Below are 26,261 nucleotides of genomic sequence, written 5' to 3'. Positions count from 1 at the left end.
GCTCTACTTTAATTATATACATTTTGTTAATTTTTATAGCAAGGTGGTAGAAAATAAAGTTTGCCTTGTGTGTAGTCATCCCTTTTACAAGTAGTAATTGAGTCTTGTTGTTGAACTTTGACTTTTTTTATACTGGGAGGATGATTCCAGTTAATATTTTAATGGCTTCTATGGGGGTAATGTTGAGCTCTGGTCAGGCAGTCAGTCAGAGGCTATGTGTGGCCTCTGAGTTGCTAAATTGCTTTTAACTATGGCTTTGAACTAGTTGCTATTTGTGATAGGCGGAGTAAATTCAGGGTGCTAATTGGTACTCCGGTAATAGTTGAGTAAACCACTGGTGTTAAAATATACGCCTCTTTTTTGTCCTTGAAAACCATTGGTAGAAAGCAGATGACAGTAGCCTTGCATTAAGGGTAGGACATTGTATTTTCCTGTGGGTGCTGTGAAAGGAACTGCCGCAGAATCATTGCATGGGCAGGTCACCTCTCTGCTCTGGATCTCAGATGCTACTAGAAAGTAAAGATGCTTTTCTGCATTCTTAGGCATTCATGGTGCCACTAATTCTTTTGTTTCCTCTACAGTTCTTGTTAGTAGTTTATACACAAAAAATTAGTATCCAGATTGGAAAACAAAACAGCTTTAAAATCAGACTAGCATCCAAAGGAACATATGGCTTAGACTTGAGTCCTAGGTAGGGTCCTTTACTTTTCACTCCAGATTTAAATCTTAGGACATGGAAAGAATTATGACTGGATCTTTAGAGCCTGATGGACTGATTCAATAGACCTGCCACTAAACCTAAGAAAGACAGCTTAGAGAGTTCATGGCATAAAGAGTGAAAGAGGAAGCTGCTTGTCTCATCCCTGTTTTCTGTGAAACCTAACCTAGTATAATGTGACCTTGTGGATAATTGTAATACTTTTCTCTTTCTGTGGGAGAATCAACTCTAGAATGGGGAAAACGTACTGCAAGTGTTTTCATTAAAAAACTTCGTTGGTGGGGAGAAGCAACATGGGCAGAAATAGTATTCTCCCTATGAGCAGAGGCAGAGCTTGAAGGAAAGCAAACAAAACATTCTTTTCATGATCCTTGAGGTCCCTTTTAACTCTCTATAGTTGATATGCACTTCACTACATTTATTAAGCATGGCATAATAAGGGAAATACTGAAGTATTCCTCCTCTATCTCGGCTTTTTGTAACCATCCATCTGCTTTGGTACTAAGTATCCACCTGTACTCCTAGTTTTGGTTCTAGCTAAGAAGTGCCACCCTCTGGATGGTATGTGTATTGATACTCATATAAACTTATGTACCTTTTTCCCCCTCATTTTCATCTCTCCCACTCTATTCTGAGGACATTCTAAATGCTCATCTGCCTCTATGACCCCAATGAAGAAAGATAATTGCGAAGTATCATGGCACTGTTGTGGGATTCAGTTAATAGAACTGAGAATGCTTTCAAATAGCTTTCATCCTACTTCTGTTTCCCCAGCACCTCATAATCTTTGCATAAACATTAATCCTTGTGATATTTTCCCTTCTTTTGTCTGTATCCTGCTACTTCAGTGTTTGGTCTACTCCCTTAATGCAAGAAGAATCATGTTCACGACACCTCTGAGTTAGAATGAGAGGAAAGCTGTAGGATATCTTCTTTGGAAGTAGGTAAAGCAATCATTTACTGTAGTCTCATGAGTGGGAGAACTGAGGTGTGGTTCCTAATAGTCTATTAGGCCTTAGTTTCTTCATCCAGAATGGTCAGGATGATAATTTCTACCTCAGAGGGCTTTTGGAGAGGAGCAGTATGGTTAAATAAAATAGCACATGTGAGGATTGGACCTGGCATCGTACAGGTACTCAGAGGTTTCTCTTTCCCAGATCACAAAGCTAGTTAATAGATGAGTCAGGACTTGACTCTCATATGGTTCTTAGCTCCAAACAACTCATCATAGTGCATTTGAACATTGCTCTAAACGTCAAAGTCAGTAATGGTCCTCAACATAATGTCTCATTTCAACCTATTTCATGTGTAAATTAAACTATGAGTAGTACCAAGTGGGCTTATAGTAGATGCTCAATAAATACTTTAAATGAATGGATGAAGTATTGCAGTTTCTTCAGGAAGAGATGAACAACTTCCAGTGGGGGATTTCTTTGGCTAAGTATTTTTATTTTTGAACTAGAAAAAAGCAATTGGTTTTAATCTCCAAATAACTTCCTGATATATCACTTGAAATGGTTGTTCTCTGAGTGTGTCTTCTTCATGGTGGCTTTTTATTGATTAACTAGAGTCCCGGTGCATGAATTAGTGCACCAGTGGGGTCTCTTGGCCTGGACTGTGGGATCGGGCCAAAACTGGCTCTCTGACATCCCCCGAGGGGTTCCAGATTTTGAGAGGGCACAGGCCAGGTAGAGGGACCCCACCGGTGCACGATCGGGGCTGAGGAGGGACTTGGGAGGTTGGCCAGCCAGGGAGGGACCACAGGAGGGCTCCAGGGCGTGTCCGTCCCATCTTGCTCAGTCCCGATCAGCCGGACCCCAGCAGCAAGCTAACCTACCAGTTGGAGCATCTGCCCCCTTGTGGTCAGTGCACGTCATAGCGACTGGTCGACTGGTCAACTGTCTTCCCCCTGGTGGTCAGTGCACGTCATAGTGAGTGGTTGAGCATCCTTAGCATATCATTAGCATATTACGCTTTGATTGGTTGAACAGACGACCAGACACTTAGCATATTAGGCTTTTATTATATAGGATATTTGTGAGATTATAGCAGTGTGTCAGAGAAACTTTAAATAGCCTTTAAATGACAGTTTTTTTTTAAAAAAAACCTAAGTATATGCAAGTAAATGTTCTAAATGGATCAATTAATTTTTCCCCCCAAATGCTCTACAAAACAACTTTCTCCCCCCACAAAGGATATTTATCTATGAAAATGCTTTACCAGTGTTATAATCACTACAGTATTTGATAACAATTAGATATATTATTCTTAAAGTAACTCAAGAATAAATTGATTTATTTATAAATTTATGTTATATTTTATTGATTTGTCTATTACATATTTCTCAAGAATAAATTGATATAACCAATGTTCCAAGTGCATTCTTGCTCGCATACTGTTCAACTTAAATTTAATTCTAGTGAGTGTTACTAGATTTTATAAAAGTGAAATTTAAGAATATTGGGTTGGTAAGTGTTTCAGTGGCTACTGAAAAGTGGCTCATTTTACTTTGCCTAAAGTTATGCATTCTGGATGAAAGATGAAACTTGTCCCCAATTAAAGCATTACTGGAGATCACAACACTTCTAATTGGATTGATGTACCAAACCCATTTACAGTATATAGTTTACTGCCTATTGGTAGGTCAGTCACTACTGAAATTAGCTTGTTAACCTCACACTTTGAAAAAGAACTGCAGGTATTCTCTATGGTTGATTTAATGGACACTCAGAAACTTGGTCAGTAATTCATGAAACAAAAATCAGTGTATCTATAAATGTAATTTTTTGGGCGTTCTTTGTATTTTGCCTGGATGGATAGAATTATGTTTTGACAGCTTTGCTATAAACTACTTGATGAATCACAATATATCACTATCACCACTAATTACCACATTTTGATTAATCTTATATACTTTGGTTAATACATTTTGCTGAATCCAATATATCACTGTATTGATAAACAGTAATTACAGACATAAGAACACCTGAACTTTGAAATCATCATGAAAAATGTTATTAAGAATTATGTGAAACCTAATGTTTGTTTATCTGGACATATTTAATTGCCAGCAAAGAAAGCAATTAAAAGTTACTTCGTTAAACATGATTTTAAGATTGTTACAGAACTTGTGATGATAACATGGTGTCTTGGAGGAAGGATGTTAACAACTGTAGCAGAGTGTTAATTAAGAATGATGTAATCTTCACCTCAGAATTATTAGTATCATATGTTAGTTTAGCTGGACAGTAGCAAAACCTAGTTTCAGTTATGATGAGGGCTCAAGTTGTATTTATAGTGGAAAGATTAACATTTTCTATACTGTTCCTGAGATGACTTAAAAATCCTGAATGAAATACAGTCAAATGTAAACATCATGCCCCGAGCTCATTTACATATGTGCCAGATTTTCAAACTAATTGCTATTTGAACCTAATCTGTCATTGCTGGCTGCATTAGCTACAACAAACATTACATTTACATATTGATTTCTTATTTTGTTTTAGTGTAAATAATCCATAATTATAGTAAATTTGGTCTTTTGTTGACATGACTCCAAGTTTAGAATGGAAATTTAAATTGTTGTGTGTCATGCTTTTTAATGTAAAATATTGATGTATCTGAAAGAATAAAAACGATCATTACAGATCATAAAATATTCCCAATGAAATAAAAGAGAGCATTCTATAAGACCTTTTGGAATGATATAAATGTAAAGTATTAGTGAAAAATTCAATAGCACATTTCAAATTTATTTACATTTTTATTACAAAAAGTCACAGTAATTTGAAAGAACTTAATTTGTTTTGCTTCAATATCGTCATATTTAAAAAATAAAATCTATCGGAAATTAGCATTTTATTTTACATTGATATTTTTGTTTAAAATATCCAGTGCAAGAAAAAAATATATAGTACATACACAGCAGGAATGAAACAGGAGATTTTGGATTTCTATATTGATTTAACATTTTACTCATCTTAACTACATATACAGCACTGATTTGAAAAATTTAATTTCACTGACAACAACCCATATTGTATCAGTGGGCATATGGTCTTACTAAGTTGCAATGGCAACAAATTCATGGTTTTCATATACATTAATTAAAAGTGTATTGTCTTTTTAAAGTTCAAATATGGGACCCACTTAATTGCAAAATGGTAATTATATGAATATGATTGTTTCCTTATTTTGGTTTACAATTTTTTTATGGAGATGTAATTTACATACAATAAATGCACAATTTTCAGCCATCCCACATTTATATGAGTTTTAACAAGAGCGTATTATTTTCTACCAAGGGTTTTAATGAGAGGGGTTTTAATTTGCGTGTGTATATACAGATGTTTGCAGACAGACAGCCATTTAGAAACCTGTCCTGAACTGATGGCAGTTGTTTACTTGAGTGTTGTGAATACAGAAGCCCTAAAAACCCTTATATTAGTCAATTCAGGCTGCTATAACAAAATACCATTGACTGGTTGGTTTAACAACAGACATTTATTTTTCACAATCCTGGAGGCTGGGAAATACAAGACCAAGGTACCCATAGATTGACTCTCTAGTGAGAGAACCCTCTCCCTGATTAGCATATGGCTGTGTTCCCACTTGGCAGACAGTGAGAAAAAGCTCTATTCTTTTTTTTAAAATATATTTTATTGACTTTTTACAGAGAGGGATAGAGAGTTAAAAACATCGATCAGCTGCCTCCTGCACACTCCCTACTGGAGATGTGCCCGCAACCAAGATACATGCCGTTGACCAGAATTGAACCTGCACAGGCTGATGCTCTATCCACTGAGCCAAACAGGTTAGGGCAAAAGTTCTATTCTTTTCTCTTATAAGAACACTAATTCATCATGGTGGGCCCCACCCTCATGATTCCATCTATCTAAACTTAATCACCTTCCAAAGGCCCTAACCCTAAATACCATGACATTGGGGATTACACTTCTAGCATGAATTTGAGGTGGGGCACAAATATTCAGTCCATAATAGTCCTGAAGCCCAAGACTGAATTTGTTGTTTTTCTAGTCTAGTTGTTTACATTTGTATTTTATACAGTGAGTGCTTTCCCTAGAACTGTTACAGTTTTAATAGGAAGGCTATGGTTTAGCCTGGTCAAATCTTCGGCCCACTGAAGACTTTAAGAGGATTCTGGATTCAAGGAATTGTTAGCAAGGAAATCCTTAAATTACTGTTATTATTCATGATGCAAGACCTACTACTGTTCTACTCTATGAAATAGGCTTGCTTCTCTTTGGCAGTAGGGAAGCCATTTCTCTTCTTAGTCAGAAAAAATGACAGGTATATGCTACATGATGATCAAATGATTGTTTCACTACTGTAATGCAGCTTTAAGTTAACCTTGAAAAAGTAGTACATTCTATGTATTAAAATAGCCACATGCTTTGGTCACTAAAGTATTCTCTCAATGTGAAATAAACTCAATAAGACAGTATAGACTGTTATATTTATTTTCTTAATGTTGCTTTTATCAGTACTGGACATATGGAGGCTAAAAATGTATGGCTTTTTATGTTTGCATGTATAGAAATGTAGCTTCATTTATTTACTATGGCTTTTGTGTTAAAATTTGTCATACATTATTTTCCTCTTATTAAAAAAAAGCTGAAAGGAAATATAAAATGTATTAAATTAAGTCAGTAAATTAAAATGAATTTGGTATGTATTGGAAGACAGATATTTTACAGATGCCTTCTCTGTTCCGGATAAATGTTCACAGTTAAATGGGAATGAGATCTCCCCAGGCAGAAGTGGACATTCTGCTAATGAAAGAACACTAGAAGCCCAAGACTTGTGAACAGAAAGGGAAACACAGAAGGGATGTTCTACTGAAGCTATTTCTAGAATTGTGTTGGTGGCTTAGATATTAATGTTTAGTTATAATATTGAAAATTTTAAGGGCGTGGATATCTCTAATCTCCATCTGTTTATCTTTTTAATAATTCTCTCTCTTATATCCTACCTGTCCTCTCCCCTCCATTTTAAAAATTAAGGAACTGGCTAGCAGAATTATGAGAAGGTATATATGATAATGTCTAGCACTTTGCCTACTAATTATTAAAAATGTTCACATTTATTGTATTATATGGGGGGGTTATGTTTATTTTTGTGGTGGTTTTTTGTTTTTGTTTTTTTTCAAATAGCCACTAACTCAAAGGTTGGGGACAATGTAATGGTCCACATTACATTTTAAGCATTAATTTCAGTCTGATTTGAGAGTAGAACAATGATTAAGTTTGAATGATAAGGTTTGAATGGTAAGTTTGAATGTTTTTGTAGAAACAGAACCATCTCCTTGTTGGTAAATGCAAATATTTGAACTGAAAGGAAAATCATAATAGAGAATCAAAAATTAAAAACCAGTGCGAATAGATGTTCTATCAAACCATTTACTCCATTGAATTAAAATTCAGACTTTTAAAAAGTTTCTACGTTTGCTTACACATTTTTTCTTCTCTCTCTAATTGAAGAGAAAACATGCCACTAAAAACCAAACCCATTTCATATTATTTCTCACCTACCTACTTTGGTTGGCAGTCATCTTCAGAGCTATTGTAAGGGTAAAAGTTGAAGTGGCATGAATGACTTTGCAATTTGAAGGTAAAAGAGAGCATGCTTGAAGGTGGGTTAGGGTCAGGGTCAGGGCAAGCTGTCCTAACCAACCATTCACTAGAAGATACTGTTAAGGAGAAAAGTGCTCCTAGATGCAGCAACTGAGGACTCAACTCATTCAGCTAAGCAGCAGCTAGAATCAATTTGCCTAGATAATATTTTAGCAGTAAAGTCTGAAAATTATGCAGATCACCACAATAAATTTCTTTTTAAAATATTAAATTTATTGGGGTGACTTTGGTTAATAGGATCATACAGGTTTCAGGTGTGGATTTCTATCTTACAAGATCTGTGTTGCACTGTACCACTCAAAGTCAGACCATCTTCTGTCACCATATATTAGGTCCTTTTCACTCCCTTCCCCTTCCCTTTGGCAACCGCTACACTGCTGTTTGTGTCCACAAGTTTCAATTTTGTATCCCACATATGAGTGAAATCATATGGTTCTTAGCTTTTTCTCCCTGACTCATTTCACTTAGCATAATATTCCATGTTGTCTCCAATGCCAGTATTTTGTCTTTTCTTATGTATGGCTGAGTAGTATTCCATTATGTATATGCACCACATCTTCTTTATCCAGTCCTCTATTGAAAGACATTTTGGTTTTCTCCAGGTCTTGGCCACCATGAATAATGCTGCAATGAACATAGGAGTGCATATAGCTTTGCGATTACATGTTTTTTAGTTTTTCGGGTCTATACCCAGGAAAGGGATTGCTGGGGCATATGGTAGCTCTAGTCTTAATTTTTTGAGGAATTAACTCGAAATAGATCAAATACCTAAATATAAGATCTGAAACAATAAATTATATAAAAGAAAGCATCAGAACTAAGGTTATGGACCTCAGTCATAGAGAACATTTTATGGACTTGATTCCAAAGGCAAGGGAAATAAAGGCAAAAATAAATGGATAAATTCTTATAGCCTTCTCCTTTCCCCTTCCCACTCTTCCACCCCCTGGACATCAGGGGTTTGGGGTAGGGGACAGGACTCACGAAACAAAACTTACTCAGTTTACATGCCAGATTCTGTGGGTTTCTTTGTATTTCCATAGCATCTTAGAAAAAGTGGTATTAGAGTTTTTAGCAAACTAACATATATGAATTGTGCAAACTAACATATATGAATTGTAAGTTTGCTTGTCTGCCATCTCTCAATAAACTCAATGGAGACAGAAGTATGATCTTCTGGGTTCCCTCCTCCTGTACCTGGAGGACAGATAATAAGTTAGACATGGGTCACAGCTACTTATTTTGTGTGCTGTATTAAGTATGTTAACAGATTGAATGAATGAATATGTGATGTTCTTCCATTTATTTGTCTAAAAGGTGCCACCCATCTCTTTTCCCCAAACAAAACAAAAGTTTTATCCTTTCCAAGTGATAAACTTGAAGGTTCTACTTATCCTTCATATTTTAACATATCTTTCTTCTCTGAAGCTTTCCCCTAACCCAGTGGTTCTCAACCTTCCTAATGCTGCGACCTTTTTAATACAGTTCGTCATGTTCTGGTGACCCCCAACCATAAAACTATTTTCGTTGCTACTTCATAACTGTAATTTTGCTACTGTTATGAATCGTAATGTAAATATCTGATATGCAGGATGTATTTTCATTGTTACAAATTGAACATAATTAAAGCATAGTGATTAATCACAAAAACAGTATGTAATTATATATGTGTTTTCCGATGGTTTTAGGCGACCCCTGCGAAAGGGTCATTCGACCCCCCAAAGGGGTCGCGACCCACAGGTTGAGAACCGCTGCACCTAACCTGTTTTTTTCTCTCTTATTGGGACAGAGTGTAGCACTTCCTTCTCAGTTTTCATTGTACTTTTTTTTTTTCAATTTCTCAGTTGTAGCTATTACATTATCGCTGTTTATGTATTTGTCTATCTTTATAAAATTGTGAAGTTTTTTTGTGAATCGGCACTATGTATTATTTGGGTTGGTTTTCTTAGCAATTGGAATAATTAATGCAAAGCATTGATTTAATATTTATAAATAAATGAATCAAAATTTTAATTTCCATGGTAGTTTTCTGGAAGGCAAGCTTGCTGTTTGAGACACAAAATTGAGTAAGACTCTTGCCTTCTGGAAACTCACGGTTTATTCATTGTTCAATCAGTATTTATATGTAGTGTGCAAGGCATTATGCTTAGGTGCTAAGGAGACGGTCACAACGATCCTTGCATAAAGAAACTAGTGGGGTATCATGACCTTTGATTCATAGTATTTCATGCTATGTATTGGTGTTTCCTAGGTAATTTTAGTCTGTAATCAACCTGTAAATTCTATAGAAGACAATAGGATGTTCAGATTAACTGTCTAATTCTAATCTTATGTTGCATGTATGTTTATCACATAGTTACAGATTGGCAAAGGAGGAGTGATGAAGACCAGAATGATATAGCACACCCAAATATTTTCCTAATTCCATAAGCCTGGCTTAATTATACTTGAGGCTGGCATTACTGATTATTCATAAATAATGGTGGTAGATTTTTATCTTCAATGCTGATAGTGCTTCTTAGTAGTATTGTCATAAACAAAACCATGACTTATGCTTTTTAATATATGACTAATTCATTAACTCTTCCTGGTTCTAACACATTTCTAATATTTACAGCTTTGACATAGAGTTTAATGTTGCCCTGAATTCTCCAGTTTCTGAATTCTATATATTTCTTAGTCCTAAGTGAAAGCACTTAATTTGAAGGAATTTTGACATAGCCACTAAAGTTCTATAGATTTCATTATCTTCTGAATTTGGACTTAAACCATAGTTCCATTCTTATGTAACATCCATGAATATAAACAGTAGCTTCATATTTCTCTTCTTCCAGAGCAAGTATACATTTTAGTAACATATTTGGAATTTGATGTAATTGACAAATTTGGTTCTTTTGGAGAAAATACATATGCATACAATAACATATGATTTGCAAAAAATTCTTATGGATGCAAAATATTTAGAATTGAAGTTTCAAAACACCTTAGTACAGAAGGAGTTAACAGGTTAGCTCCCCTTGGTTGTTCTCAGTATGCTCTTTTGCTTTTAGGAGCTGAAAAGATGATAACATTGGGTCTGGGCATGCCTGTGTGGAGGTTATGGTACTCCTGGGGTTTTTTGCAGCTAGCTGTAAAGCAAGCTAGAACTTGTTCATCTCAGAGTTCCTTGTTTTTCTTTCAACCCTTTCAGTGCCCTGCAGGAGTCATTAAATCAAAACTTCATGCTGATCATCACCCACCGAGAAGTCCAGCGGGAGTATAACCTGAACTTCTCAGGAAGCAGTACCATTCAAGAGGTGAGTTATGTCTCACAGCTAAGGAATAAAGGTAGCTCATTATAACTAATGTTGACCCTGTTAAAGAGGGCTTATCTATTCTGGTTGGAAACTCTCTTTATGTTTCATTATTGGGTTCTTAAATTTAATTAACTGGAGCATCATGATTACTGTAGACATATTAAGTGATTTGACCTAGAAAGACAGTATTGTAAATGGGAGCTCTTGATAATTCTTAAAATAGTCACCTTAACACTCTGCTTAAAATATTCATTATTATGTAATATATTTCATAGTTTTATAGTAATTATTCAAAATATTAATTTGGAAATTGTTGCCAGCATGCATTTTCGAACATGCATGCATTGCATTTGAAATATATTAATTAAAATGTGTGCCTTGCCTGTTTCCAAAAAGAATTTGAGGAGGCTTTTTTTATGCAGCTCAGTGCCAGTGTTGGGCAGCATTTGAGGAATGCTGATGGAAACTTTCAGTCATTTAACTCAGAATATCTGAGAAGAGTCTTATAGTCAGAATTTTTTTTTCTTCTATATAGCCAACCAGGGCCACTGTTTTAAAAAAGAACCTCCCCCAAGAAAGAAGAGGTATCTTCTTGCCTGTGACCCCACCTATCTAAAAGCCAGTAATTTATCTCCATGGGGGGAAAGTGTGTTAGGCTATGACAGGACTTATGTTTAGAAACACTGAAATGATGATTACGTCACATTACCCCTAGTAAGTTGTGAAGATATCAATCATTTTGTCTGCTAATGTTTTTATAAAGAGAATTAATCATATATATTGAATTAACTAAATAAAATTTAGTTTCAAAATAACTCCAGTTTAATCAAGAAAAACAAAGATAATAAGAGGTAAATTTTATTCTGTTGGTTATTTTTTTTAATTGAAGACTAGTATAATGCGTTATGGATAAATATAAATTGCTTTATTTGTTTTTCTGAATGAAACTTTTATTGGTAAAATGTTACCCTTTTTTTCATTTCCAGTTTCTGGAGTTTAAGTGTATTTCTGCTTTTTCCCACAAGAGGGCAGAAAGGACTATTAAACTGATAATCTAAAAATGCCATCCAGTGTTTTCAAATTAGCTTTTCTTATATTAACAAAAAGGAGCATAATGGCCAAATTATTGTTTGATTTATAGATAATTGGCATATTGCAGGGAGGAGACTTAATTTCACCCTTTTAAATTAAACAGGGAGATTTAAAAAGACATAAAATATTCATTAATGTTCGGTGATTATAAAGTAGTGGCATATATTTATTTTGCCTTTATTACTGTTTCGATGGGAAAATACTGCAAATATTTCCGAAATCGAGTTGGCCATACTGACAAGTTGAAATGTTTAAGCAGCATTAATGCAATCTGCTCACACCTGATATCCTATGCAGAATGATTCAAAATGACTACATCAATTATTAAAAGAAATATTTAAAATTCTGTAAATGTACCATTATACGCCACAGTTGGCTGAAACTGTTCTTCATGGCCTGCTATTTAGGTTACCAAATACAAGGACTTGAAAACAGTAAATCTTTTTCATATCATTTTCTAAATGAAAAATGTCCCAGAAATATTTTTGCAAAGACTGATATTCTTACGTATTTCTTGGTAAGAATTTTGTTTCTTCTGTTTCATTTTTCTTTTTCTTCTTTTTTAAAAAAAATTTAAAGTAATACTTTGAAATGCTTCTTGCCAAGAAGAAATAAATCCAGTTGTTTCTAATATCAGTTGCTTTTCTGTGTGTAAACCAGGTACACATAGGCTCTTTATTCTTGTACAGTTTAGAAAAATGACATGGATTATTCTCTTTAAGCCTAGGGTCACACCCTTTAGGTCTAATCCTAAAACTTCCTCTTTTAACTTGTGGAATACCTGGTGAGGTGGAGTTTCAGAAGGACAAGATGCTATTATGCTGCAGCCATGTAACCTACAGTAACACCTAAGTTTTTGTTTTTGTGCATGATTGAAAATCAGTTTGCTATAATCTTAAAAAGCTTTTCCAGTGTTATTTTATAAATGCTAGAATTTTTGCTATTAATGTGGGAGCTTAATGATGCCATATATCCTAAATTGTAAATTAATTTCTGTCACCAGTTTCAGATATCTCTTTTCAGTGTTTTTAAATAGACTCAAGCATGAATTCTGACCAATATATGATGAAAAGTTAATTTTAAAAATGATACAGATTTATTTTCCAGTGTTGTAGTATATTATCCTTATTATAGGAGAAAATAGTATGCCATTTTTTGGTAATTTTAATTTTTGAAAGCCTTGCATTTTTAAAAGAAAGCGTTTGTGATATTTTCCCCTCAAAGGGAAATTTCTATTAAATGAAATAGAGTTGAAAAAGGCACTATGATTTCAACTTTTAGTGAAACAAAATACATTTTAAAAAAGATTGAATTAGAAAAAAGAACTTAAAAGCAGTTAGAATTTCAAACAAACTCTTCAGTGACCATATGTTCATGCAAGTTAATAGTGATAAACTGAGTTGTACAAGTGTTTGTTCATTCTGGTCTGTGGTTTCTTACATGTCTATGTCTTTTGAAAGCTCTAGATTTTAATTTAAGCTAGTTAGATATTGAGGTGTGTTTTTTGTTGTTGTTTTAAAGCTCTTTACAAATCCTTCCACTTATATTTCCCACTACTTGAGGAAAAGGCAGAGATAATATAAAAAGGTCACAATGGAGAGTTACAAGTAGTTATAAAAATAAATATCCTTTCTCTTTTCCATTATGTGAAATAGTTTATAAAATATCTAATAATAGAATAATAACTTTGTGATAATGTCTTTTTACCTTTTTGGTTTCTACATTACTTATTTGTCACACTTTAAAATAGCGAATTTCCTTGAAAATTTAAACAAGCTTACCTTATCTTAATGGATATTCTACACAGAGAATTTAGCTTTTTAAACAGTTAATTGTACAGACTCTAGTAATTCTGTATAATACTATTAAAGATCTGTGGTTACAAATGCACTTGGGATTGGTTAAATTAAGGAGGTGGGGGCGGGGGGCAGATTGATTTGCCTACTGCAAATCCTAAACCCAGGTGTAAAGTCTCTGAAATCAAGCCAACTTTTCTTGGAAAAGAATTCTTTGTTGTCCATCTTACTACTGCAAAGCTTCTAATGGGCAGAATATACACTTTTCTTTGTACGTGTTATACACGTTTAAGAAATACAAACATGACCCAGAATAACAGTGATAAGAAACCTAAGTATTTTGGGTGTGGAATCATGAAGTATTTCCTATCTGTTACAGCAAGAAGCATGATGAATAGCTATTAGAATTATTTATATCCTCTTCCAAGTTTCACTTTACCCTAGAATTCCTCACTGTTTTATTAATGTTGATTTAGTTCTTAATAGGAATAAAGGAAAAATTGACAAACTATAAAGATATATCTTTCATGGAATAGTAAAACATTTCACTACTAATACTAGTGATTGTCATATGGGAAGCTAACAATTTGAATTAGCAATAAGAAGATAACTAAGTACATAAATCATACCAGTTCTTAAAAATAATTTTGGCTAAATAATTGTGAAATCATGAAGCTAATTCTGATTCAAAACTTGTGTTGGGTTTTGTGTCTTTTTTTCTGCATGCTACTTTCTCAACTTGCTTGGCTAACATGTATTTCTAACTATTCTTTATTGAAGGTCATTAACAGTAATTAAATATGTAGTTTTTTTATAGATTGTACTAATGGGCAATTTTCTAGTTGTGAGTTGATTATAACTTCTTAACTAGCATGCCCTTTCTGTAAATGTTTTAGGTATAGTGGTTTTTGTTTGTTTGTTTTCCAGTTTGGGGGTAGGGTGGGGGATGCTGGCACAGAACTCATGACCAGGGTAGCTTAGAATGTGCATATGCAAGAGGCTAAATTAAATTGTGTGCTTATTTAATTAAAAGTTTAAGTAGTTTAATTTTATTGCAAGATAAATGGCATAAATAAGCTCAATTTGAATGAACCCATTTTAATTACTATATATCATAGTTTGATTTTTTAAAACTTGAAATCACAAATGACATTTTAGCAAGAATGAAAGAAATGCAATTTCTTAAGCAACTGAGCAATGAATTAAGCCTTTATTCAGCTTTCAGAAAAGGAGATTATGAGTTTCTTTCAAATATGCACATATATTATTAGTTTCAAGTTATATTTTATAACAGATTTGTTGAAATTATACCGTTTCAACTGAACAAATCAGTAATGACCATTTTATAAATGTTGAGGTTTTCTGTGATTCTTAATAAATTATTCTCTTGGGAAATAAATTTAAGTAATATTTACAATGCAGTCATTTGGAACTGACAAGTCTTTTTCTGCCTCTGAAAGTATTTTAGAGTAATCTCTATTGGAAATTATTTTTAGCCCCTGTAAGTGTTTCTTCACCTTCATTTCAAGAAGATAGAAACAATGAATTTTTATTAGGAATTAAGGACAATGTTTTAGTCCTTTGTTACTTAACATATGTGTATTCTGACATCTACTTGGCTGACCACATTTCATAATCTGTGATTTGTGGGTTGGTAGTTTTAAAATGCCTGGGTTAGGAGAAATTATGTTCAGTTATCAAAAACTAATAAACATAAGACATTTTTATATACAAGAAAAGGCAGAGAGTAAATAATTGCACTGGTGACCAATACTGTAATAATCCTGTTTTACAATATGCACTTGACAGGTTGTAATAGTGCTAATTGAAGAGACTAATTCACACTTGCTTCATTCTATTCAAAGGCAAAATCAGCAGCTTGTTTTGCTTTTGACCAGATGGTCCTCATGAACACCTACTGTGCACTTTAAGTGCTTTACTAGAATTACAAAGGCTGGGGGCTGCGTTCGACTCCAAATGATTTTGAGAAGAGAGAGAGAGAGAGAAGGAGGGAAAAAAAAACCTTCTGTGCTCAATGGATTTGGTGCAAGTAAATTAATTCTAGTGGGCCCATTACACACTGAGCCCCCTTTTCAAAGCTCTGAGCCTCCTCGCTTGCTCTGTAGCAATGAGAAAGAGAAAGAGAAAGGCAGATTACTGCAAACAGAAATAAAAAAAAGGGGTATGAAAGGGAGAAAAGAGGCCTTGAAGCCTTTCATATCATTTGAGTTTTTCAAGTGCGTTATTTTTGGGGAGGGTGGATATATGAAAAGCCAATTGGAGTTTTTTTTGTTTTAAAGTGCGCTACTTAAGCACCATGAATATAGGCGCAAGAGCAACAGTTGACTGAGTTTACTGTGGTGAAGCTTTGTGTCCGAGGATGAATCAAATTCATTATATTCAACTCTTTGTGTTTTAACATGAATGTAGGGTTAGTTTCACAAGACTGTGTCTGTTTAGGATAATTATAATTTAATATTTTCCTTTCATAAAGTTATCACTGTAGATGTCTAAAATTTTAATCAAAGCAGATTTTGTACATTGACTTTGAAGCACCCTGACAGTTTAAAATTCAAAGGAAAGCTTTTTTAGTTTTCAAAAGAAAAGAAAGACTCATTCTAATGGCAGTGAAGCAGAGATTATTATAACTAATTAGAAGTCACATCTGTTAGCTTTTGGTTGGTGACTTACTTATGTATTTTTTGAGTAAAATATATACTTTTAAAATATATTGATGTTATTGAGTGAACCCAAAGGGATAAAAATGAACTTAAAAGAGAACCATTTATTTTGAGCTAACCATTTTTGCAAATCTCTAGGTGACCCCATAAAAATATGTAATATGTTAAATTTCATTAAATGTGAATTAGAATTATGTAATTAATAACCTTAAGTTGGAATACACTTTTAAACAATATTTTTACATTTCTTGTTAGCATAATTCTGATTATTAATTAAAGTTATTATGAAATAGCAATATAAGCAGACCCAGTTTGTGCAAATTTATAGTTATTTCTTATCCTTAAAGCTGTTCATGTACAATATTGTAATTTAGAATACTGACATTGTGAAATAATTAATTCTTATTCTAATCTATGTGGGTTAAGATATAAGGGATCACATCTAGGAATACATGTCAGTTATTTTATATGTTTTTATACTTTAAGTTTAATTCTCTTGTCATACATATTTGTTGCATGGTTTACTTTTGTTTGATGGTATATACTACTAACATTATAATTCAGGTTCATTTTAATTATAGCTATTACCAAAGAATACAACAAAATCATACCAATAGTATATAACTTAATGATAATTATAAATATTTCACAAAAAAAGATTATTTCTAGGTTTGGCTCATCTTTTTAAATGAATGCCTAGAATTTATAGCTTAAAAGATATAATGCACTAAAATGTTTTATATGTAAATATGTTTTATTTATATTCTTAGAAAATAAAATATAGAAATGCCAAAGTAACCATAAAATTATTTTAGATTTTATTTCTCATACTTTTAATGAAGAAAGTAGCATGCCTTCTTTGATATTTAAAATGAAATTATATTAATTTCCTATCTGTGTGGGCATTACTTTGGGACTTATTCATTGAAATATAAGTTATGGGGTGGGGAGGAATATAAGAGGAATCCCCAAACCTTCAACCAACAAAACATTCAATGAAATTTATAAGCCATGAGGTGTTAATGAATTGATATCTTTGGGGGAAAAAAGGATTTCAAGAAAAAATTTTGAATGATGAAAAAAAAACTTTCTGAAATTTCTTTTTGCAGCAGACTATTTAAAATAAAGATAATATTCTCTTTCTTGTAGGTATTATAAAAATCTGTCTTTAAAGCCAGAACCTCAATTAGCAGAGGTTGATTGATCATGACCAGACAATCACTTACTTAGGTAGGGCTGGTTCGCTGTTTTCACAGACACAGTAGTTGGAGCCTTTCTCCTCATGAAGAAGAGTTGATTTCAGTGTTAAAATATTAACTCCTACACTCCTGAATGCCAAAGACAAGATTCTTTCTTGTAGGCTGAAGGTTAGAAAAGGCTACGATTTCTTTATAGACCTTGTTACTTAAGCTGAAATACCATATTATTTAAGCTGAGAAATATTTTAACATTTAAGTATCCTCTAGCCATAAAGTAAAAGTAATAACCTCCATAATTTTCTCCCCACCCCAGCAAAAACAGAAAAACCCCCCACAAAAAAATAAAGAATCGAGTAAATCAAGGATGAGAAAGTGGAAGGGAAAGTGCTAGGTATATTAAGATAAGGCCTGCATGTAGGAAATTATTTACATGCTTGTCCATATATACCAAATATTTTTTTAACCATAACCTCTTTTAAATGTCTATTTGTTAATTTTTCTTTTGTATGATGCATTTTGTGAATAACTTAACACTGTCTTGTCAAGGAGTTATTCTTTTTCAAATATATTTAGTGTGACAAATATAGTTTTAAAAATCCTATTGTACAATTTAGGGCTTTATTACTATATTATTGCCCTCAATACATTCCTCTTATTTTTCTAAACCTTTTTTTTTAAGGAAGAAATACTTTAAAAGGTTATAGCAAACATTTTCTATAAATGACAAAATGTATTCCTTGCTTTGTGGTCATTGCGTGACCAGACAGTAGAGTACTGGATTGTTTTAAGGTTTTTACAGCTGCAAGGCAAAAGCATCTGCTCATTGCAAAGCCGGCATTGTTTAATTTTGACACTGACTTTTCCATGCGGCTTGTACCGAGCACTGGATTAGATGCCACTAAGATGAAATTTGTTTTAAGTTGCTCCCAAAGTGCAGCTGTCCCTATATATGGCCTTGTAGCTTAACCAAAGCAGACAGACATAGGATCAATCAGAATCTTTGTACAGGGTCACCTCACTAGACTAGAGAGGCTCAGAGGAAGAATATTAATGGTATTATTTATTGTGAATAACTGCAAAATTAATTTCCAGGCTGATTTAGTATATGTAGAGGTACACCTGCCCACATACCTTTTTTGGGCAGTAGAACCATTATTAAATATTTAACTTTTAAACTGGAATATAATGGTCAAATATTAAGGTGTGTGCACTAGGCACTATTGCTTTGCAATCAATTGCAAGAAAAATGATTAGTTTATTGGTCACTAAAATAGACAGAAAATAAAACTAAATCTAAATGGCTCTACTAAAATCTTGAAAAGTGAACATTTTTATAGAATGATAATTTTTCTTTAATGTTTCAAGTGAATGAAAAATGAAAGAGCACCTCACTTCCCGGGTTTCCTGGGATTGTGTGAATTTCTACCCAGCTGGTCCAAATTGATTGATACAGGGCCAAATATTTGTCTGCCTACATTTCAAAGTCTATAATTTGCTAATGAATTGTGGTAATAATCTTTCATCATACATGAAAGATTTAGCCAAACAATTTGCTAAGTATGTATTTTGATCATAAAATTTTTGGACATGCACCAAGCTTTACATCTATTTTACAGCTAATACATGGGGGTGGAGGGAGAGCAGGGGGAGAAATAATACTGAGCATGGACACTGGATGGAAAGGGATGAAGGAAACAAGAGGGGAGAAGGTAAAAGAGTAATGTTGGGAAAGTCCTATGAGTGGCAGTGGAAAACAAATTAGATTTGCACTTAGAATGCAAAATAGAATTTTAAAAATCCTGGCAGAGTTTTAAGTCTGTGGCACCCAAAGGTATGTACGGTATCCAAGTAGATAAAGGCAAGGAAGGAGTCTTTTTCTTTTTTGGCTACAGCTATTTCACACATTAATTATGGATAATATTTTAGAAACTTTATGCTAGAACAGTCAAATGCCCACAAATTGGAAGTAATTGAAGGAATAAGAATAAAAGCCATATGTTTGCTAGGATTGATTTAGAGCCGGGGAAAAACAGTGAAGGAATAAATGTGATTTGACCAAATTCCCAAGAATATGAGAAAGGAATCTTCTAGTTAAGCTTTTGAAATGACTGTAAGCATCCAAAAGAATATTTTCTTCTCTAAATACTGACTGTACAAAGGGAAACGAGGTGTTATATTGGGGGGGAGGGAATTTGGGATTAAATAACCTCTGTTTGGGAAAGTGCAAACCTTAATTTATGTATTTTGGAGAGCAGCATAACGTATTTTGTAAAGAAAGTCCAGTCTTTTTTTAGACTGAACCTTCCATCTTATAGATTTTAATTATAAGCAGCTCTAGAATTTTTATATACCTGTTGGACCTCTTAAATATGCCACATTTCCAGATCATTAATATGTGTCCATGTATATAATTCTCTTTTTGTTCTCTGATAGAGCTAAGCCTATTGTAAATGTTAGTACAGTGAACTATCTAAAAATATTTAGGAAAGTGAAAGATCTATATGTTAAACTATAGCTCTATTTCAGATGAATTGAAATCTTGTTTTACACATTGACTTTCTCAACCTTTTCTATTTTACTGTCATAATTTCGTTGTAGTTTTATAGTTATCACATTGTGATAGTTACTGCAGTAAATATAAAAGAGGTCCTATGATCATTATGAAGGAAAAATCGAAATTATATTTAAATGAAATCAATTATGAGATAATTAGTGACATTCCTGATTCTCTTGCTAGCAATTATATAAAAGTTTCATTTCAGAATCAAATATTACAATTATAGATTATGTATGTTAATTTAAAATATGCTGTTGCCATTTGTTTCTGATTCCTTTGGTGTTCTGTTATCAAAAGCATTTTACATTTACATGCCTGCCTTTGCCTGATTAAAATGTGAAATATTTCCGAGAACTATGTTTGTAATGTCTAATCTATATATATAAAAGCCTAAGTGACCGTCAGACCATTTGACTGTCCAACCAATAGCTATGATGTGCACTGATCACCAGGGTACAGACGCTCAACGTAGGAGCTGCCGAGCTGCGGTGACTTGGCAGCTGCAGTTCTCAGGACGCACCTGGAATCAGAGAGGAAGAAGCTTAAATCCGGGGTTTGTCACCCAAGAACCGCCCTCTCGCAATCCAGGACCCCTCGGGGGATATCAGAGAGCCAGTTTTGGCCTGATCCCCGAAAGCCAGGCCCAGGGACCCGACTGGTGCACAAATCCATGCACTGGGCCTCTAGTAACATAATAATAAAATCTTAGTTAAACATCAGTTCATTTCTGTTGAATTGGAAGATGTTCCCCTTTCACATTGCACACAAGGCAGTTTTTTAAATCTTTATTGTTGAAAGTGTTACATATGTTCCCTTTTAATCCCCCATTTACCCCTTCTACCCTGCCCCCAGCCTTCACCTCCAAAAGGGTATTTTTAAAGGCTGCTGTTCTTTTGCAGGTGAAAATTTTTATTGATGATAACAGGCATGCACATGGATCACTTTATTTAGGATTTGAAGTTTCAGAAATATAGTAAAATGTCTTATGAATCCTGGTACCTATTGGTAATTATTGTTTCAAATATTGTAATAGATTTTTTTATATGATGAATGGAGCCATATGTGAAGCATGACCCCAAAGTAAATGTGATTGACATATTAACATGCAGACATGTCATAAATTTAAGTGAATGTTGACATCTTCAAAGTAGTCATCTTTGTTGTTGATACACATGTCTTCTATTGCTTAGAATAGAAGTTATTCTAGATTCCAGGAATTGGCTCTCTGGAGACTATATGCATTTTTGTTTTGTTTTGAATGACCTCACTTTTGACCAAACTTTATTCTGTGAAGGAAAATTGAGTTTCTGAAACTACCAAAAGTAATTTGAAGCCAAATGTTGTGAGCTAGGTAGTTATTCAATCTGGACAGTTAAATTTGTGGTTATTCAGGTTAGGTGTCTTTTTCCAGAGCTCTCCTCTCTCTGTGAACATAATGTCTGTCAAAGCATTACCACACTCATTTGCAATTATCTCTTTACTTACCCCCACCTTAACCCCAGCCCCATCAGACTAAAATCACCTTAAGACAAGGAAAAGTATCAGATTCATCTTTTTCCTTTTGAGTCGACTGCTGAATTTGTCACAGAGTAGGTGTGCTTAAAGAATGACTGAATTTTGGAAGAATCTATAAATCAGTAAGATCTTTTGTAACTGAAGGCACTTTCAAAAGTGCAGTTATCCAAGAAATTCTGAGAATTTCAAGCATTTCAAGTATTAATGTTGACATAAATATGTATTTTCTTTTTTTATTTTAATTTATTTTTACTTTTTTCTTTCTTGATTAAGGTATTACATATGTGTCTTTATCCCCCTATTGCCCCCTAGCGCCCCCCCCCCCCCCATGCCCTCACCCCCTGGTGTCTGTGTCCATTGGTTAGGCTTATATGCATGCATACAAGTCCTTTTTTCAGGGGGGTTATTATGAGAGGATCACCCCCTGGTGTCTGTGTCCATTGGTTAGGCTTATATGCATGCATACAAGTCCTTTTTTCAGGGGGGTTATTATGAGAGGATCTCTCTGATTTGGCTATTTAAATTCTCATTTATTTGTTAAAAGTGAGGCTGAGAATAGTTTACACAAAATGTACACAATAAAATTCTTACTTTAAAAATAGATTTAGGCCATCCTTAATTTGTAATGTCTGCCAGGTAATTTACTTAGTGGTTTCCTCCTAAATGAAGTTATAACTGCTTAAAAAAAAAATTTTTTTTTAATCTAGGGACACATTCTTACAGATTTTACTCAATAAACAGTACCTCTCAATTGGCAATTAGTTAGCTTGTAATAGTGGAAAGATTATTGCACTGTAGTGTAGGGAATCTGAGTTCTAATCCCCCTGGCATTAACAGGTTGCATGATCATCTAGCCCTGATTAGCCTGATGTGTGTATCTTTTCATTTGTATTTTTATAATGAAGAACTGCAGAAACTCAAAGTTTTTGCTGGTGAAAATATAAACTGTCTTGGAACCTTGAAATATGCATAAAATCCCTGTGTTCCATTGAATGAGGTATATATTTCTATTGCAGCATTTTATCCTTTTATTAGAGGCCCAGTGCAGGAAATTCATGCACTGGGGGAGGGTACTTCAGCCTGGCCTGCACATCCCCCAAGTCTGGGAGCCCTTGGGGGCTGTCCAGCTGCCATGGAGGCCCACCATTGCCGCTGCGCTCACCAGCCGTGAGCCTGGCTCAGAGATTCTGGCTGAGCAGTCCTTCCCCTGTGGGAGCACAGTGATCACCAGGGGGCAGCTCCTGTGATAAGCATCTGCTCCCTGGTGGTCAGTGGGTATCACAGTGACCACTCGTTCTGCTGTTCGGTCAATTTGCATATTAGCCCTTTATTATATAGGATTTGTTTTTCTTCTCATGGTAGGCTCCTTAAAGGGTAGGGTCTCAGTCATTTAAGCTTTATATTTACAGCACTAAATATAGTGTCTAGCACCTTTTAAATGAATTTAGAATGTGCAGATATTACACGAGTCAGCATCCAGTGGTTGTAAATAAATTTGGAAAGCTGGATTCTAATGTCTGATATTTTGCTTTGTATCATTCAGGCAATTTTTTCAGCTACTCTGAGTCTAGTCTTGTGAGTGGGTTGGAGGGGAGAAAACTGGTCAATAGGCAGCCACTATGCATATAAATATGTATATATGTCACTGTGGAATTTAAATATCGCTTTAATCCGCCGAAACCGGTTTGGCTCAGTGGATAGAGCGTCGGCCTGCAGACTGAAAGGTCCCAGGTTCGATTCCGGTCAAGGGCATGTACCTGGGTTGCGGGCACATCCCCAGTAGGAGATGTGCAAGAGGCAGCTGATCGATGTTTCTCTCTCATCGATGTTTCTAACTCTCTATCTCTCTCCCTTCCTCTCTGTAAAAAATCAATAAAATATATTTAAAAAAAAAATATCGCTTTAATCCTTAAGGTATTATTTAAGAGGTTTAAGATTGAAATAAAGGTCTCTGTTGCCATTGTGTTTGGATTTCTAAAAATAAGATTTTTGTTCTGAATAATAAAGAATTTTATTTTTATTTTAAAGTAAACTTTTACCTTAAATACATGTGATACAAGACTTTGAATTGCATAAACATAAAAAGTCTTGCTAATACTTAAGAAGATTTTAAAATATTGAGATACAATAAGAGTAAATGGTATTAATTTGATGTCATTAGTTTCCCTAGTGATAAGTGAATTAAAATTCTATTAATATCAAGGCTATGGTACCCCTATAAGAATACACCTATAGCCCTAACCGGTTTGGCTCAGTGGATAGAGCGTTGGCCTGCGGACTGAAAGGTCCCAGGTTCGATTCCAGTCAAGGGCATGTACTTTGGTTGCAGGCACATCCCCAGTAGGGAGTGTGCAGGAGGCAGCTGGTCGATGTTTCTCTCTCATCGATGTTTCTAACTCTCTATCCCTCTCCCTTCCTCTCTGTAAAAAAAATCAATAATATATATATATTTTTAAAAAGAATACACCTATAGATCAATGAAATAGACTTGGGAGCCCAGTATAAACACCTACACTCAAGGCCAATTAATTTTCAGCAAGGTTTCCAAGACAGTTCGACATGGAAAAATAGTCTTTTCAACATATGGCTCTGAGACAACTGGATATCTACATGCAAAAAATTGAAATTGGACTACTACTTCACATCATATGTAAAAATTAAATTGATTGTATCAAAGACCTAAAAATAAATGCTAAAACTATAAAACCCTTAGAAGAAAACATAGGAATAAATCTTTGTGACCTTGGGCTAGGTAATGGTTCCTTGATATGACACTAAAAAATACAAGCAACAAAAGGAAAAATAGGTAAATTGTATTTCATCAAAATTAAAAAGTTTGTGCCTCAAAGGGCATCTTCAGTAAAGTGAAAAGGCAACTCAGAATGGGGGAGAATATTTCCAAATCATATATTGATAAGGAACTTGTATCTGGAATATGTAAAGATCTCTTACAACTCAATAATTAAAAGACAAAGGATTTGAGTAGATTTTTCTCAAGAGAATTTATAGTCAATAAGCACATGAACAGTTGTTCAAATTTTGAGCCATTAGAGAATTGCAAACCAAACTGGAATGAGATATCACTTCACACCACTATAGAATGGTTAGAATAAAAAATAAAAAGATGGCAAAATAAGTGTTGGCAAGGATGTTGAGAAATTAGAACCCTCAGACATTGCTAGTGGGAATGTAAAATGTTGCAGTAACTTTGGAAAACAGTTCGGTAGTTCCTTGGAAAATTAAACATAGAATCACTATATAACCTAGCAATTCCACTGCTAGATTTATACCAACACAATTGAGCACATGTCCATAAAGAAATGTGTACATCAATATCCATAGAAGCATTATTCTTAATAGCCAAAACATAGAAACAATCCAAATGTCCACCACTGATGAATGGATAAACAAAATATAGTATTTCCATAAGTATAATATTATTCAGTCATTAAAAAGGAATTGATACATGCTAAAATACTTATGTGCTGCTATAAACAAATATAGATGAATCTTGAAAAACATAATGCTAAGTAAAAGAAGCCAGATACAAAAGGCCACATATTGTATGAGTCCACTTACATGAAATGCCCAGAATAGGCAAATGCATAGACAAAAATGTAGATTAGTAGGGCAGTGAAACTACTCTGTATGATGCTATAATGGTGGATATATGTCATTTTAAATCTGTCCAACCCCATAAAAGGTACAACACCAATAGTGAACCCTAATGTAAATTATGGACTTTGTGTAATAATGTCAATGTAGTTTCATCAATTGTAATGAATATACTGTTCTGGTGGGGGATTTTAAAAAATATTAATTTTCCCCCATCAGCATTTATCATACACACACAAACACACACACACACACACACACACACACACACACACACACACACACACTAGAGGCCTGGTGAATGAAATTCGTGCATGGGTAGGGTCCCTAGGCCTGGCTGGTGATCAGGGTCAATATGTGGGGCGACTGGCGGGACGATCAGGAGGCCCCCACTGGCACCCGCCTTGGCTGGCCTGGGGCCTGCAGGCTGGGGACAGCTCCTGCATTGAGCATCTGCCCCCTGCTGATCAGTGTGCATCATAGTGACCGGTTGTTCTGCTGTTCAGTTGATTGCATATTAGGCTTTTATTATATGGGACTAGAGGCCCGGTGCACAAAAATTTGTGCACTCTGGGGTAGGGGGTCCCTCAGCCAGGCCTGTGACCTCTCGCAGTCTGGGACCCCTCGGGGGTGACGACTTGCTGGCTTAGGCCTGCTCCCCAGGGGATTGGGCCTAAGATGGCAATCAGACATCCGTCTGGCAGCCCGGCAGCCCTCAGGGGATATCCACTTGCCAGCGGGGAGCAGACCTAAGCTGCAGTCAGACATCTTTAGCACTGCTGAGGAGGCAGGAGAGGCTCCCACCACCACCACTGTACTGGCAGCCATCAGCCTGGCTTGTGGCTGAGCAGAGCTCCCCCCTATGAGAGCGCACTGACCACCAGAGGGCAGCTCCTGCATTGAGCGTCTGCCCCCTGGTGGTCAGTGTGTGTCATAGTGACCAGTCATTCCCAGTCCTTCTGCTGTTAGAGTCAGTTTGCATATTACCCTTTTACTATATAGAATAGTGGCCTGGTGCACGGGTGGGGGCTGGGTGGTTTGCCCTGAAGGGTGACCTGGATCAGGGTGGGGGTCCCGGTTGGGTGCCTGGCCAGCCTGGATAAAGGGCTGATGGCTGTTTTCTGGCTGGCCACACCCCC

General features: G+C 35.0%; 1 protein-coding gene across 1 annotated transcript in view; it reads left to right on the top strand.

The window, feature by feature from the left end:
* Positions 1 to 26,261, top strand: part of FAF1 (Fas associated factor 1) — a 354,485-nt gene that overhangs the window by 128,771 nt on the left and 199,453 nt on the right. Inside the window, exon 7 of the mRNA XM_070405091.1 lies at positions 10,562 to 10,667. Within this exon, the coding sequence (XP_070261192.1) occupies positions 10,562 to 10,667 (106 nt within the window). The remainder of the gene's footprint in view (positions 1 to 10,561; positions 10,668 to 26,261) is intronic.

The sequence above is a fragment of the Myotis yumanensis genome, unplaced genomic scaffold (assembly GCF_028538775.1).
Source record: "Myotis yumanensis isolate MYYU_CA2020_CCGP unplaced genomic scaffold, mMyoYum1.0.hap1 SCAF_2, whole genome shotgun sequence".
NCBI lineage: Eukaryota > Metazoa > Chordata > Mammalia > Chiroptera > Vespertilionidae > Myotis > Myotis yumanensis.
Note: the sequence above shows the minus strand (reverse complement) of the source record. Positions and strands in the feature narration are given on the sequence as shown.